At 39.4% G+C, this 17,209-nt stretch overlaps 2 protein-coding genes across 4 annotated transcripts in view; both read left to right on the forward strand.

Annotated features, from left to right (window-relative positions):
• LOC307013659 (uncharacterized protein) overlaps window positions 1–17,209 on the forward strand; it is a 467,775-nt gene that overhangs the window by 232,436 nt on the left and 218,130 nt on the right. The gene's annotated exons all lie outside the window — the stretch shown is intronic.
• LOC307047030 (uncharacterized protein) lies at window positions 4,673–13,163 on the forward strand. 2 transcript variants are annotated; one of them, XM_079693733.1, is made up of 18 exons: window positions 4,673–5,934; window positions 6,711–6,969; window positions 7,099–7,231; window positions 7,333–7,407; window positions 7,576–7,971; window positions 8,159–8,263; window positions 8,372–8,604; window positions 8,684–8,862; window positions 9,452–9,545; window positions 9,627–9,862; window positions 10,080–10,196; window positions 10,598–10,713; window positions 10,794–10,885; window positions 11,318–11,435; window positions 11,533–11,634; window positions 11,733–11,906; window positions 12,372–12,548; window positions 12,776–13,163. In XM_079693733.1, exons 2-18 carry the CDS (start codon window positions 6,901–6,903, stop codon window positions 13,060–13,062), a joined length of 2,703 nt encoding a protein of 900 aa, XP_079549859.1. In that variant the 5' UTR covers window positions 4,673–5,934; window positions 6,711–6,900; the 3' UTR covers window positions 13,063–13,163. The 2 variants fall into 2 exon arrangements, with proteins under 2 accessions (XP_079549859.1, XP_079549860.1); XM_079693734.1 differs by having other exon boundaries at window positions 6,858–6,969.

The following is a 17,209-nucleotide window of genomic DNA, read 5'->3' on the forward strand; positions in this document are numbered from 1 at the left end:
TAAGAAACCTTTCACAGTGCTGGGTGAAAAAGATGGATATTGGCAAATAAAGCTAGATAAAGAGTCATCCCTACTGTGCACATTTAACACACCATGGGGGAGATACCGCTTTAAATGTCTTCCATTTGGGATCAAGTTAGCAAGTGAGGTTTTCCAGCAACGCAACTGTGAGACATTTGGGGATATCCAAGGGATCCACATCATTGCAGATGACATGATAATTGCTGCATCGTCAGAGAAAGAACACGATGAGTAAAGGAGGCTAATGTGAAGTTCAACAAAGACAAGATACAGTACAAGGTGAGCAGTGTCAACTACATGGGCCATACTGTCCCTTCAGAGGGTGTTAAAGCAAACAACGCTAAGATCAAGGCTATCACAGGCATGCCAACACCAACTGACAAAACAGGACTACAGCGATTGCTGGGCATGGTGAAATACCTAGCTCAGTACATCCCAGGTGGGGCCACCATATCAGCACCACTGAGACAGTTGTTGAGAAAAGACAGTGTGTGGCTGTGGCAGCACGAACATGATGAAGCAGTCACAAAACGGAAAGATGGTCTCATCACAGCTCCTGTACTCAGTTATTTTTGAAAGAAACAGCTCATCATACAGGCAGATGCATCCAAAGATGGTTTGGGGACATGTCTAATGCACGAGGGCCACCCAATTGCCTATGCATCAAGAGATGCTCCTTCCAGACTCCAACGGATGCTCCTCCAGCTGCAGCGATATGACTTGAATGTCATCTACACACCAGGTAAATACCTACTGATTGCAGACACACTCTCACGAGCTGTCACACATGATGAACATTCAACTGTTGATGACATCACAGATGAGAAAGTTGTCTATGCTCTGGAGTCAACAGATGCTTTGAGCACTGAGATGCTGCAAAAGCTCAAAAGTGGAACCGCTAATGATGAAATACTACAGCAGGAAACACACAGACAGGGCTGGCCACGACTCAGAAAACAAGTACACACTAAACTGGCTCAATACTGGCCTATCAGACATACTCTGTCAGTAATAGATGAGATAATGTTTGCAGGTGACAGGATAATCCTCCCGAGCTCGATGAGAAGTGACATGCTGCAAACATTGCATGTGGCTCATCAAGGAATGCAGCGGACAAAAGCACTTGCCAGAAGGCACTGGTACTGGCCAGGTATGTCAAGAGAGATAGAACAAATGGTCGAGAATTGTGTGACATGTCAGCAGTTCCAGAAACCAGAGGGAGCCTCTGATCTCACACGACATTCCTGAGCTTCCTTGGCTAAAAATAGGGGCTGACATCTTTGAAATAAAAGGACAATCATTCCTATTGATGGTCGACTACCTGTCAAAATATCCTGAGGTGCTTAACATTAACGACAAGACATCACATACTGTCATTAAGAAAATGAAATCAGTCTTCTCCAGGATAGGTATACCAAAAGAGATAGTGTGTGGCCATGTCCCATTCATGAGTCAAGAAATGAGGAACTTTGCAGAGTCATGGGGCATAAAACTCACTCATTCCAGCCCAGGCTATGCACAGTCCAATGGTCAAGCTGAAAGGACCGTACAAACTGTTAAACATGTTCTTAAAAAAGCACAACTAACGAACACAGACCCTCATCTTGCCCTGCTCATCCTGAGAAACACACCTGTAACAGGCATGCAATACTCACCCGCACACATGCTCATGGGGAGGGTGCTAATGAGCACCTTACCGAGCTCCACCGTGGTGCTTCAGCCTGCTGTGCCTAAGGATGTTCACTCGACTCTCGAGAATCTACAGAGGAGGCAGCAGCAGTATTATGACAGAGGAACGAGGCCGCTTCCTGAGCTGCAACCAGAAAGTACTGTTCACATGGAAACTGAACAGGGTTGGCGTCCAGCTTTGGTCACTGCACAGAGAGGTGAGGCACGTTCCTACAGATGTAGCGCTTCCTTTCAGAAGCCTACCCGTGTGGGCCCCTGCTGAAAAGGAAACCCCCCCCGCAGGACTTGATACGCCCCCTTGATAAATAAATCTAATTTTAATGAAACCAGCTGCAATGGATCATGGATCCACCAGGGGGAGCCGTGAAAAGCTGCCACACTGGAACTCATGTGAAATAAACAGCTGATAGATCTACAGGTATCTGATATAGCGGATATTTGTTAAGATCCATAATGTCACGGATAGGATCATATTCTGTGCTAAATAAGAGACATATAATCATTTACAAAACATCACCATGTTTTTATTTAACAAAATAATGTTGTTTAATTCACGTTGGCGTAAGTACAAAACCATCGCTATGTTTTTTCATCAGGAAATGCACCCCGGCTCAAACAAACGATTTTCAATCCTCACGATCATTTAATGTATCATATGTTTGCGAATTGAAATGAATGCACTAATACATGTAGTTTAATCCACGTGAGTTTAGAACAACACACATAATCGCTTTGTTTTTATATCACATCCGACCGGAGGAAAATGCAGCACGGCTCTCACTACCGATCATCCTAATCCCACGGGCAAACAATAATATTTAGGCCTACAGTTTTAATAGTTTACTGTATTATTAGTGCCTAATATTACTGGGGATTTCAGAATGGTACTGGATTTTGATTGATTGTATCGGCTTCATATCGCACACATTCCCGAAGTATGAAATTCAAAAATGTCCCACATTAGGGCAATTCACCCTACATTAAAAATTCAAACAAAATCATATTTCGTTTCTTTTTAACAAAATAAATGTGGTTTAATCCACATAATTTACTGTGTTAATTGTTTACTGTAGTATTGTGCACATTACTTTTTGCTACTTGTTGCACCCCTGGTTAGAAGCTAAACTGCATTTCGTTGTCTCAGTATCTAATATGTGCAATAACAATAAAGTTGAATCTAATCTTGAGCAGGAACAAATGTATTTACTTAGTACATATCTGACATTAACGATTAAAAACATTTGTGCATTCTTTAAACCGAGTCAAGCCGACTCCGGAGGTGGCGGCACATTAAAGTGTGCACCTGATTGTTCAACTTGAAGGTGCCTGATGACATTTAATCATTCAAACAAAATCATATTTCGTTTATTTTTAACGAAATAAATGTGGTTTAATCCACATAATTTACTGTGTTAATTGTTTACTGTAGGCTAGTATTGTTTAACTTGAAGGTGCCTGATTTGAACATTTCCAGCCCAACCATTTACACCTTCCTTTTTTCCCGTCCAAAGTTTGAATTGGAGAAAGGTAATGGTTATCGATGGTGCTTTTATAGCCTATTGTATAATAACTGTGTGATTTATATTGCTTTTCAAATGTATATGGCCCCCCATGTACACTGCTCTTCCCGTCAAGAATATGAATAGAACTTAGTTAGATCACTTTACATTTCTGCGAATGAATTTTTAATCACACAAGTCTCCCCACGTCTCCCCATCCCGAAAATAATAAATAAAATAAAAAGAGGAAACAATTTTCAAGTTCAGTTTTCACCGTTTTATTTAAAATAACTGACATAACAGACACCATACTGTAGGCCTATCTGCTGCGGAAACCAGGACGAGCTATTTCGGGATCTGTTTTTCGGGGGCTCCTCAGTCTCTCATTTACCCGGCTCCTGATCTTATGCCACTGGTCAATGTTCAGATTTGGGAACCAATTGGAAACATAGGGCTCAATCTTTTTCAACCTCTTGCCGGGAAAAAAGGAAGGTGTAAATGGTTGAATGATGAATAAACAGTGAGGAGGGGTACAGTATGAATACACTAGATACACACAGCCGCCCAGCTTGTGAGCAGTATGAACACCAATGAGCGCTCAGCTCGAGATACCAGCGAGTCGAGAGAGAGATTGATATCTGCATTTTCTCTTTTGGTTTGATTACACATGCTGGGGATGGTGTTTAGAAACATTGACCAGACCGTTCAGCAGCCCCACCCCCATGTTGCCTATGCTGTGTTTTGCGAACTCTTTGTTTAAAACAAATTGGCCATCGGAATGTGTGGAGGAATTCTCCCAAGGAGGGTTGGTCACATTCCACATCTCTCCCCCCCACTCCTGTGATCTCCCAACCCCCAGTCTGTAGGTTTGTGTTCGCATATTTCTATCCGGTAATTCATACTGGTCCCATCACGCACATACATTCTCCTTACAGTATACATGCATATATGAGTCCGTGTTACGGACCATTTGTTTTTCTTTATTAAAAAGTAAAAGGAAGAGCGTCTGAGAGGCGTTTTTGCCCTTTTGCTTTTTACCTTACTAAATGGTCTAATGGTCAGTGGAGCGAGGGGGGAGGGGGGCCGCGAGACTCGCGGAAGTGATTTCAAAACAAAAAGCACTCGTTTGCTTGGAACAAAGAAAACGGCCAATACACGCATTGAGTCCAGAAAATTAATGTTATGAATGGCTGTAAATATAATAAGCCTGTGTCTAAAATTGACAACAGGCTTATTATATTTACAGCCCTTAATAACATTCATTTTCTGGTCTCAATGTGTGTCTTGGCCGTTTTCTTTGTGATCGCTAAATTCCCCTTGTTTCCTCTTGCATACATATATTGTCTTCAGACATACACACATTCTTCTCTTGCATACATATATTGTCTTCAGACATATGCATTCTTCTCTTGCATACATATATTGTCTTCAGACATGCATATATTATTTTTAATAGTAAATGTAAACATTGAATGAATGTGCATGAGAGCAAAATGTATAAATATGAGCATTACAATATGCATATGAGAACAAAATGCATGAATGTGTGAGTGACAATGTATGAATGTGTGCATTGAAATATGATAATACGAGAGCAGAAGGTGTGAGTGCAAATATATATGTGCGTGAGAGTAAAAATGTATGTATGTAAAATGAGAATATGTGTGTGGGAGTGAAAATGTATGTATGTAAAAGGAGAATATATGTGTGTAAGAATGAAAATATGCTGCATTTTCAATGTCCGATAGTCCACCATTTCCACGGGAAATATCAAACATTTAATTAAAGTGAAAAACAATGAACAAGACTTAACGTATTAATAATAATTTATTATATTTATTCCGTTTGGATGTAGGATTTTTGACTTTGTTTAGAGCAGTGATCTTCTCTGCAGCAGAGAGCTAAGCGCTGTCAGACCGATCCTAACCCTGAAAAGTATTATCATCTGAAATTAATCATTATGTTATTAATATTAAATACATATAAGTATTGTTACAACTTGTATTTAGAAATACTCTGTTGTAATTATTGATGCATAAATGTGTTCATCCATTCAATGTGGCATCTGCTATAATGGGGTTAATGTATGATATTACTTAATAATATAATACATTTCAATCAGGAGAGACGTGATGTATGGAATACATGTTTATTATCGGGTCAAATTATATAAATGAAACATAATGATGACAGTTTATAACAAGTGAATGAAATGGTGTTTGGCGATTAGGCCCAGGTTTTGTAGGATGTCATTCGGGAAGGGAATAACCGTTTCCGATGAACCCCCCTGGGTCTAGACACTGGTGGTGGTGATAAGTGGTTAGGTCCGGTTGGAAGGGAGAAGGTTGAGCTTGGCCCTGAGTTGGAAGCAGGAGGCGAAGGGGTGGAGGAGGGTTGCGCGTTGACACCTGGAAGACAGCTGATGGAAAAGGGGAGAGCATATATAGAGGGATTAACCAGCCTGTCCTCCTACAAAAAACGACCAAATAGGTCGATTGTTTAAGCAGTGTTGATCACGATATTACGACCCATAGCCACGTAGCTTTCCCATTATTCATTTCTAGCAGCAGTTTATTACAACCTTTTGTCACGTTTTGTCACGATCGTAATCCCGTGAACTTTAACCTTGCGCATCAATAAAAGTGCGACGAGCCAAGAAGATGAAGATGAAGAAGAAGATGAAGAAGAAGAAGGATTGTTAAAGAGCGTCAGAGCTTTACAAGTGGTAAATCTGATTTCTGTATTTCATTTGATTTGTTTACGCTTTTAATTAATCCTGTCGTTTTTCTACTAATCATGTTTAACCACGATATTTCAGTTTTACGTTTTAGGGCTGGCCCGTGGCATAGGCAGTATAGGCGAATGCATGTTGTTAGCAATAGCATGGCTGTAAAGGTTAGCGCTTAGCGCTTAGCTTATATGCGCTAACGGATATGTATTGCAATATAAGAAGGTTCGTCTACAACAAGTTGTAGGGAGAGTTTTCTCCTTCGCACAAAAGGAGCTAAAATCTTGCCTAAAAACAAAACCCTTGGTAGCACGTGACATAACACATAACAATGGCAAAAGTATGTATATTCAGCTAACCAGACCAGGACATGATATGAACGTAAACAATGCGAAAGGAAATGGCACTTTAATAATAATAATAATAATAGTTGACATTTACATGGCGCTTTTTATAATGCACACACTTTTTCTTTCTTCGAAATGTCACCTAACATGTTGCATTAATGATAGTTAGGGTAAGTTCAACACTTGAATATCATCAGGTCATAGTTGTTTTACTACTTTAAACATTCGCTAATTCAACTTAAGTTTTGTGAAAGCATCACATCTAGTTAAAAAGAGAAATATATTTCCCTGTAATTACTGATTTACCTGGGACTTGATTGATTTTGGTGCCTGTAGTTTTATTTTGGCGAATGCTTAGTTATGAAGCAACAATTAAAATACATGGTAGCACAGCTAATCTGAGTTCATCTGTTTGGTTTTTTTCAGGTCATCTATCAATTCAATTATATGAAGTAGCCTATTATCATAAAAAAATCAACGGTTCTTTTCAGAGCCATATTCCTCTTCCTACTCTCTTTCACCCCTCTCGTTTTCTTGTCTTTTGTTTTGTTTTTCTCCCTCCCTGTATGTCAGTTCATCCTTTGTTTGTTGTTGCCCTTTTTATCCTCACTTAAAAATGTCATCCAAGCAACTGAATGAATGGCTAGAGATAGGGAATGCCCTCGCAGATGAGTTGGCAAATAAGGCAAGTACAACATTATCCAAAAATGTATTATAACATTTACTCAAATGATAACAGACACACACATTACAAAGATGTGTGTGCAACAATTAAGGGAAATATATAATCTCTTTTATATATTTATATATTAAGATACCAAAGAAACCAAAGAAACCGAAGATACAGAAGATACCAAAGAAAATAACGCAAGGATCAAATGTTTCCTGGAGGAAGAGGGACCTGGATGGGAACATTATAGCCCAACATTGGAATAAGAATCGATCTGGTCTGTAAAATATAATCTAGTTCTAGTGTTTCATTAAGTTTTAATGTCGTTGGTCGGTCCTCAATAATGTTTCCCATATCATCGTACTTTGTTTTATGCAGTTAAACCTTCCAGCTCTCAGAAGTCCCCAGAGGTCGAGGAGACACATGAGATTCCTCTACAGGTCCCAAGTCTTGGTATGCACAATGAATTCTTAAATTATCCTTCAACTTGAAATGTAGGTAATTGTTTGTAGTATGTAATAGCTTTGTTCATGATACATTGTAAAGTGAAAAGCCATGTATGGAATATCTTTTTTAAATTAAACTAAATTCCATGATTTGTTTTATATTTTGTTATTTTAGATCAACATCTTCAGACACTGAGAAACCTGTTGGGTTCTCTCACTGTCCCTGCATCATCAGAAGAAACACCCACTGCATCAACATGGACCCAAAGACAGTTGAAACGTGAACAAAAATTCAGAGCTGCAATGCCAGAGCTCCTTAATTTGAAATTGGCTGCAGAGATTGTCACTACACGTTCCTGTCTCCAATGCAAAACTGCTGATGCTGTGGTCCGGTGCTTGGACTGTGTTCCACCAGGAACTCCCTTTCTTTGTCCGGCATGTGACCCTATTATCCATGGTAAACATGTCTTCCATGACAGGGAAGCCATGTTTGATGGGTTTTACAGACCTATTCCTCCCACATCCTTAGTGGTTGTGGATGAAAGTGGCCAATATGGACTCTGTGAACAAGGTGGGTTCAAATAAGGTATTACATATTCCCTTACCATGGTTTCCTAATGTGAACTACATATACAGCGGCATCATTTTCACCATGTCGGAAGTTTGCTTTAACAGTTAAAATGTCTCAATTTGTATTGACTACATTTCCTAACATGTCCTAACATGCATATGAATCTCTGAAATTGTCTTTGCTGCAGTGTGTCTGCTTCCAATTCCTCCGCCATCCCAAATCTGCTTCTGTGGTCCAAGCCAAGATTTCACCATCATCCCAGGAAAGCAGACCGTGTTGGTGACTATCAATGGTTTGTTGCCACCAGAAGACGATCAAGCAGAAATACAGGATTACTATTATACTTTTGTCCTACATTGCATAGATAGCTGTCAAATTGCACATTTATATTTTTTCTCAGGTCCATACAACGTTCGTCTGCCTTCTGTGTGCTGCCCAATTTGTTCCGCCAAATGGTCCCCGAGCATAGGTGACTTGCTGGGATACAAATACTGGCCAGCAACCGACAGCTGCAAAATTATTTTTAAGTTTGATGTGTTCACATCATTCGAGCAAATGAAATTGGCCAGCCCAGCATTATCCCAGCAAGTATTTATAAAAATGCTTGAACATCGATCGTTTTCCACAGGAAGGGTAAGAATAAAATGTGGTTTTCAAGATTTTTGAATACCAAACTTTTAATTAACCAAATGAATACCATTCTTTTTTCCAGACAGGCAGAATCTGTAGCGATATCTTCCACAGAGTCTTTCGGGAGTTTGCCTTCTGTAATTACAGACAAGAAGATCTATGCCTGGTGGAGCCCTTTAAATGCCCAGCATGCACACCTGACATGCTGGCTATTGCTGTAGATGGCAATAGAAAGCATTATCGCTTCAAGAAGTCCAGAGGGTCAGTGAAATCATATTCTCATTTTAGTTGTTGTTTTATTGACTAAGCTGAATGTCTTTGCTGAAATGTCTAACTTTCCCCAACTCTGCAATTTCTTTTTCCAAAGTTTGTAGACCATCAGAAAACAATGGTTGGTGTGAAATTACACATAATTATATAAATCCAATTCATAAACATTATTATATATGACGCCTGTAAAGTTAACTCAACTTTAAAATGTTAAATGGTTGACGTTAGTTGGATATGTTGGAGCTAAGAACCAGTTTTGGATATAATCGCTTCATGAAAAATGTATTAAATTGCCCAGGAACCTTTTTCTATGCCTTCCTCTGCCCTATTCCATGCCCATCAATATAAAGGATGTACTTTTATTTTTACCTTTTTACAAGAAGTCAGTAAACTTTTCACTAATGTTAAATAATGGTGGCAAAAGACTTTACACAGAATTACAGATCAAATTCACAAAGACCTTTTCCACATTTATGAAAATGTTATGGCAAAAGCAAATTGGCCACATTAAATAGAGGACACAATCAAACTTATGTATGTATGATAATGTTGCTTACAATGTCTTTCTCGAATTTCGCAGGACAGATGAACCGTCTCTATTTGATGGACTGTTCATTGCCCAGGACAGTAAAGTGTCTGCCTTTGTCGACAATATCAGGAGCCAGATGACGATTGTAAGAATCTATTCAATCCCCTAACCCTTTATTTATTTATCTTAGCACAGGGTTAAATGTAACAGATTGTGTCTATTTCAGAAAAGTGGTCGTGATGTTTGTGGACCGGCAACATTCACAGCTTGCAGAGAAACCTCACACAAGTCCAGGGCCAAGGTGGATGAGGAAGGACTGCAAATAGCTGTGTGCAGACATGGCATCTTACTACAAGGCCTAAATCACTACCGTGGTGAAATATATGCCTACCCAATGTTCCTGCAGAAGGAGCTGGCTGAAGTTGCGAATGCAACATTCTTTTGTATGGATGTTGCCTGCAGGTAGTTATAACTATTGCAAAATTGGAAGTGTTTGTGGGAAACGTGTTATCTATTTAATTCTTGCACATCCAGTAGATGTAAAGCAAAAAAAACATTCATTTGGATAAATGCTGATGTTGGTTACAAGGATTGTACTGGTAATTTTAAGGACCTGGTTTATCTTTTTACTATTATGCCATCATGCAACTGGAAGAGCTAATTGATTTTGTCATTACAGGTACTGGCCTTATTTGGAGAAGATGGCAGCAAAGTTGCCTGAGCTCCAACCACTTACAGAGATGAAACCTTTTCTCTCTGTAATGCACGCCAAGGCCCACACAGGCAAATGCGAGGGACAGTATGCAAATTAAACATTTGTGTCACTAGATTCAAATGTTTTAGAAATTGTAGTGCACATAAGAATATCATGTAGTATATTCTATTCAAGCCTGTGGAATAATTGTAATAGTTACAAATGTTGACAAAATTGTTACAAAACAGACTGTCACAAGGATAGGCTTCCAAAACCCATTATGTTTATTTTAGTAAATATATCCGCACTGTAGAAATAATGAATGAATAGAGCTTCAAATAACTGCAGTTGTGACATTGTAGTTCAAAGCATAATTCAATATCAGAACATTTTAACTTTCTGAAATTGCTCCTGACACTGATGATAACTAAAGATGTACAGTACAAGAAATTATAATATTGAACTAAATAGCTAGATCTCATTGTTTATGATTCTGAGCAGGTGAAGTGGGGTGGCAGAAGCCAGGAAGGTGCTGGAAATACTGTCGGCGAGGAAGTGGAACAGGTTAACAGCTTCCTCTCAAGGGCAGCTCTGACAACAAAATACATGACCAAATCAGGTTGGTAGAGGAAAACAAATAGTTTTAAGTAGTGCCACATTGTAAAGCTCATATGAATTTTCATGTTTTTGTGTTTACAGCTAGAGCAGATATGATAACCGTGCTGGCTATGCAATGGAACCACAGGAAGGTGGAGAATCTCCACAAGACACTCTCAAAGAGATTTGTCAAAGTAAGACGTCCATGCTGCATTTCAAAATGTATATTAAGACTATCCGAGTTTGTTGTTGTAGTAATTTAACACCATCCTTAGCTACATGTTGTTGAATTGAATGTATTCTGCAATCATTTCATTATGATGGTGCTGCCATGGCACACTGTTCTGCCAAGAGAGTCTCTGTTATGTTTGTTTTTAATAAAGCACTATAGGTTGATTCATCTGAATTTCTGGATAATAATAATAATAATAATAATAATGTTAATCCTGCTTGATCTTGAAAAAAAAGGGACACTAAGGTGATACTTGCCAACCTTGAAGAGAAGGTGTTTAGCATTTCATGTTGTTGTCTGGTCAGTTAATGTGCATAAAGGAATTCAGTAAAAAACAACCTTCTCAACCAACTGGAACGCATATTCACTTTTTCCTTTGAAACATTCTAACCAGACTACACAGAGAGCACAAACTGAAGTGGACAATCTTGAGAGTCTCAAGCAAGAGCTGAACATCTCCCTGGAGGACACGGAGCAGTGGGTGTTGGAGGTCAAGCAATGGGCAGCCACTGGTATGTTATATGATCACTGTGGTATAGATTTGGTTCCATATTTCCAAACATTTGGCTTCATGTTTTATGATTACACCTTGTTGTTTCTGTTTTCAAGAGAAACATGGAGCCCAGAGTAGCCAAGAGGAGCTCCAGAGAGAAATAGATGAAATTATTTATTCCCTCCGAAGAAAGAAACACGACCTCTATCGACAAAATGGTATTTATTATTACGTTATCTAGAAACAATATTTGTTTCTTGTTGTTGTTGTTTGTATTATTAATATTAGTTTATTTGTATTTTGTTTTACTTTACAGACAGCAACCAAACAAGGCAACGCAAACGGAGAAGACTGACAGAGCTCAAGAAGAAACTCAGAGAGAGGATACTGCAGTACAACACCATTGATGCCTGTTCAGAGAAAATTGACACAGAAGCAGCATGCGGTCTGTCTGAGGATGTCATTCTGCCCTGGGAGGCGCAAGGAGATGGTAAGAAACAACTTGTTTTTGTTTGCCCTAGATATTCCATAAATTCAGTTGAAGTACTAGAATACAATCACCAATGTAACACAGAGCTATCAACATAGGTGTCACAAATCATCATGATCACAACAAATCATTTTAAAATAATTATATTGAAAGGTCTGTATGATGTTGCCCTATCAAGTCTTAATAGTCTAGTCTCACTGGGACAGGCATATCTATGGAAACAGTAAAACCCTTCCTGACCACCCTGAACTGCATACTAATGTTGAATCTCAAGACATACTGAATGTAATTCTGCCAACATAGACAGAATTGAAAAAATTCAGCAAGCGGCGAGGTTGAATTTTTTTTTACCAGATTTTAAGGTTTTGGTCAATTTAATTAAAAAAGATTGAATACAAACTGATATTATTTGTTTTATTAGCCTTACCATTGTGGTTGTTATATTTTGTGTTTTTTCCATTATAGTGGTGAACCTGCGCACAAAGAGGCGACTTTTTGACCAGGTTATGCTGGTCAGGCGTATGGAAGAGGAGAAAGTCATCATTGTGAAGGAGATGACCCAGCATTGTCAAAATCTGAGGCAGGCACTGGACAAACTGGACCGCCTCCTTCATCAGACAAAAGACGACATCAGGAACCAAAGTATGTTCCACAAATACCGATTTATAATATTTGCCACTGCCCCCCTCCCAGTGTCAAATGTCTATCACTGAATAGCATCTGTAATGATTGCATTTTTTCTGAATCACAAATCTTTTTAGCTAATATACAGCCTCGGAGTTAAACATTCAAATTGCTTATATGGAACCAACATCAATGCTAATTAAAAGTTGCCTTACATAGACTGTCATTTTGTCTTTTTATTTTAGTTTCTCCAAGCGATATAACAGAAGAGGGATACAGGGGACTGCACTGCTGTATTTTACACCATCAATATCTTCTGGAGCAGAAACTGAGCAGAGTCACCAGCACCTACAGCTGTATTGGCTCGGACTCGTCTTTTCTCATGATGGAGGAAGACATTGAAGACGGTAATGAGGACGACGAACAGGACGGTGATGAGGACGGTGATGAGGACAACGAACAAGACGGTGATGAGGACGGTGATGAGGACAACGAACAAGACGGTGATGAGGACGGTGATGAGGAAAACTAACAGGACGGTGATAAGGACAACAAACAGGACAACGAACAGGACTTAACAAGTCTATTGTGTTGTATGCATGTCAACGTATTAAAACGAGTATTACGATTGAATGGCTTGTTTATTACCTTTTTTTTTATATGATCCTGCTTTGCATTTACTATGTCTGGTATCCAAGTAAATGCCATTAGCAGTTATCAGTCACCTTCAGATCCGAGTTACCTCGAGGGCCAGAGGTTCCCCACCCCTGGTATAAGGTTTTGGTGATCACCCTTATTATCATCATGTCATTTAATCATGATCTGTTTAATTAGCCAATGCTTACATCCAAAGAATGTGTCTAGACTTTACTCCTACAGACACACACTAACAATACAAATTGAGCTAAGTAATACACTCACGAGCCACTTAATTAGGTACACCTTGCTAGGATGGGTTGGACCCCCATCTGCTTTCAGAACTGCGTTAAGTCTTCATGGCATAGATTAAACAAGGTACTGGAAGCATTCCTCAGAGATTTCACTCAATATTGACCTGATCGCATCACACAGTTTCTGCAGATTTGTCGGCTGCACATCCATGACGCAAATCTCTCGTTCACCATATCCCAATGGTGCACTGTAGGATTTGGATCTGATGACTGTGGACTGTGACATTTGAGTAAAATTCATTGTCATGTTCAAGAAACCAGTTGGAGAATATTTGAGCTTTGTGACACGGTGAGTTATCCTGCTGGAAGTAGCCATCAGAAGATTGGTACACTGTTGTCATAAAGGCATGGACATGGTCAGCACAACCCGGTATCACGGCAAGACGTGAACATGTGACGATTTACCATGATGGGAGACGTGAAGCTGTCACGATTTCGTCCCTTCAAACGTGACATTTACACAGTATTGTTAACGTGGCCCAACCAGTGGAGATATACCCGGAAATGCCAAGCAAATGCTACCCCGACGGTCGGTTGTTATTATTATCAATATTAATATAATAATGATTTCATTTGTAATAGTCACACTCAATTTCGCTAATTTTCTGTTGCCCCAGCTGGTCGGCACCTCTTTTAGCAGATACAAAGGCTATATTCATTTATTAAATCGATGTGTGTGGATGTGGAATTAACGGACGTGACGTTGCACGATTGCGTTACCAGGCAACAGCTTCGGTTCATGTTAATTTATAAACTCTTCAACTCGAACCGTAGTTATATTTTAAAACATTTTAGAAAGCCTCATGAAATATGTTAATGTACATTTTAAATTAAATGTGAAGGAATGTGTGTATAACAAAATACATCCGTCAAAAACAATACCGGAAACAGACGTAGGCAAGATCCTCGGTTATGGCTAGAAAGGATCCTTCTATTGTAAATATGACGTCACGTTCTCGTTGTAACTCTCGTTGTAATCGGAGCGGCTCGGAAACACATCTACAGCAGTAACATGATGCAACATACACATTAATGCAGCAGCAATATTAATAGAGAAACATCAGACATAATAGTAAAACACTGCAAGGGAACATTTTATTGCACCAGGAGCTATCTTGGGACTTTTACTGCGACAACGTTGACTTGCCTGTGAATAAAAAATAAACCATAGTGTTGGTGATCTACAGTGTTGTCATTCTTCTTTGAACACCAGCAAGACCGCTTTTCAACGATCACACTCCCTGTCATTGACATAATTAATAGATAGTTTAGCTTCTCACCATCATTTGCTGTGGCCAACTGATGTTAACGATCCTAACTGAAAGGCTGCCTGCCAAACGTAAACATTCAGCCACGTGACATTCAGCCGAACTCTCGCGAGAGTTTTACACAAGACGGATCCTTTCTAGCCATAACCAAGATCCTCAGCTCGGTGATTCATGGTTTAGCCGCAATGCACGTTGGGAAATGGTGTTTATGCGATGTGAAATCCGAAAACATTTAAAAAAAATAAAATAATACTTTATTCCGAGTTTGCTTGCTTTTCTCTTTGGAGCTAATCACATAACGGCATTGTAATACATGGTTCGGCTGCATTACATATTACATATCTGCCGTAGTTATCTATCTATAGAGCCCTGATGAGAAGACTTCTATACAAACAGGAAGAACTGCCGCCAAAACTGAAAACGTGACGTGGATCACAAATATATCAGCCATTTAACAACATCTTAGATTTATTTTCACACAATATGTCTCCTTGCAATATCAACAGTAATTCGGCTGACTTTTATATTGGATCCAATTGGTAGATAGGCAGTATTTACACCATAACGGCGCACAGCTGATAAACGGGCACCTAGTGGTTAAAGCATGTTATTGAATTTTATTATTATTATTAACTAACAGAATAAGAGACCTGACAGGTGATGGTCAGACGTTGACCTGGCTGCACAGTCACAGAAGCTGGCTGTGTCAACTTTTCACACTTCACACCTGTACAAATACAAAAAAAAGTTATATGACAGATTATCCTGTTAAACAGCAGTATAATAAGTGTTGACTCACTTCCAGCTGCCAGCAGCAGCAGCAGCAGCAGCAGAGAGAACATGATGATGATGACTCTCATTTCATTTAATTTCAAACCTTTATTTATACATGTGTATCCCATTGAGATCATTGATTTCTTTTTCAAGGGAGACCTGCTCAAGTAGGTTCCACACGAAACATAAAAACATAAACAGAACAACAAAAGGACATCATACAGCACCATTTACATAACTATCCACATAAACAGGTACCAATAGCTTCCGATTGAGTAGCATCCAACCGAGCTTTAAAAACATTTAGTGGCACCAGATTGCTCAGTTTCCATTTAATTTGCAGACTATTCCAAGACAGAGGAGCTGCGCATATAAAAGCTGTCTTCCCTAAGACAGTCCTAGCAGTTGGCACATTTAATAAAACCACAGCATTCGATCTCAGGCAGTAGCCACTTACAATTTTCCGTGAGATCAGGGAGCAGATATAAGATGGAAGTTTCCCTAACATGGCTTTGTATATAAAAATGTACCAGTGACTGAGCCTCCGTACAGTTAGTGAAAGCAAACCAGCCCTTGCATACAGGGTACAGTGATGGGTTAATGCTTTACAGTTTGTCACAAATCTCAGTGCACTGTGATACGCAACATCTAACTTGACCAGGCAATTGGCAGGTGCATTCATATAGATCAAATCACCATAGTCCAGCACAGGTCAAAAGGTCACAGTGACTAGCCTTTTCCTGGCCTCAAGCAGAGAAACAGGACTTGTTCCTGTAGAAGAAACCTAGCCTAACCCTCAGCTTTTTAAGCAGGTTATTGACATGAAGTTTAGAAATGTGAGACAATCATCAAGCCAGATACCAAGGACTCTGAGAAGACGTGAGCTCCTGATCCCCTTTAATCTCCACTGACAGTCTCTTGTGAAGGCCTTATAACTGTATCACAATGGATATTACTGAGTTTGCATAGAACCAAACGTGTTCACGTGTGAATGTGAACATTAATAGAATATCACCTCCCATCTTCAGAGCAATCTGACTATTATAACATTAGCGTTAAGAAAGCTTAATTAAATATCTGCCTCAACATAAGTAACTGGATCAAAGTCACAGTACAGTCCGCGGCATCACATCATAATGTATCATATATCTCCTTATCTGAGTCAGCTGAGCCGTATCTGGCCGTGCAACACTTACAGTGTCACATACTGTATGCAGAAGTATTATTTTAAGCAACACATTACGAAACACTCGAGTCAAATGTAATTAAAGTCAGATCGTGTCTTAGACGGGGCATATCATAAACCTGTTAATGTACGCATTCAAACACTTTTTCTTTTACCAGCTGTGTTCACCTTGCAGGTGCAGCTATGTGGCTTTTATCCTGGATAAAGTGTTTGAGTCATGGATGTTTAAAGTCTTCATATTTGTCTAATTATATAGTTGACTTTTCATTCAGGAAGTATACGCGCTGCGCTGTCAGTACGCTTCTCCATGTTTGTGATTGGTCGAATGCTCCAAATACTACCCCTTTTATGTGAACGCGCACCTAACTAGATAGGCACGGCTGGCTTGAGCGATCCACTTGATAACCCGTGTCGTAGTGCCGTTTAGCGAGAGGGCGTATGTTTTGGATTAGGCCAACCGGCTAACTCAAACATATCCAGGTTAGGTTGAACCAGTTTCGT

Source organism: Notothenia rossii, assembly GCF_949606895.1.
Source record: "Notothenia rossii genome assembly, chromosome: 7".
NCBI lineage: Eukaryota > Metazoa > Chordata > Actinopteri > Perciformes > Nototheniidae > Notothenia > Notothenia rossii.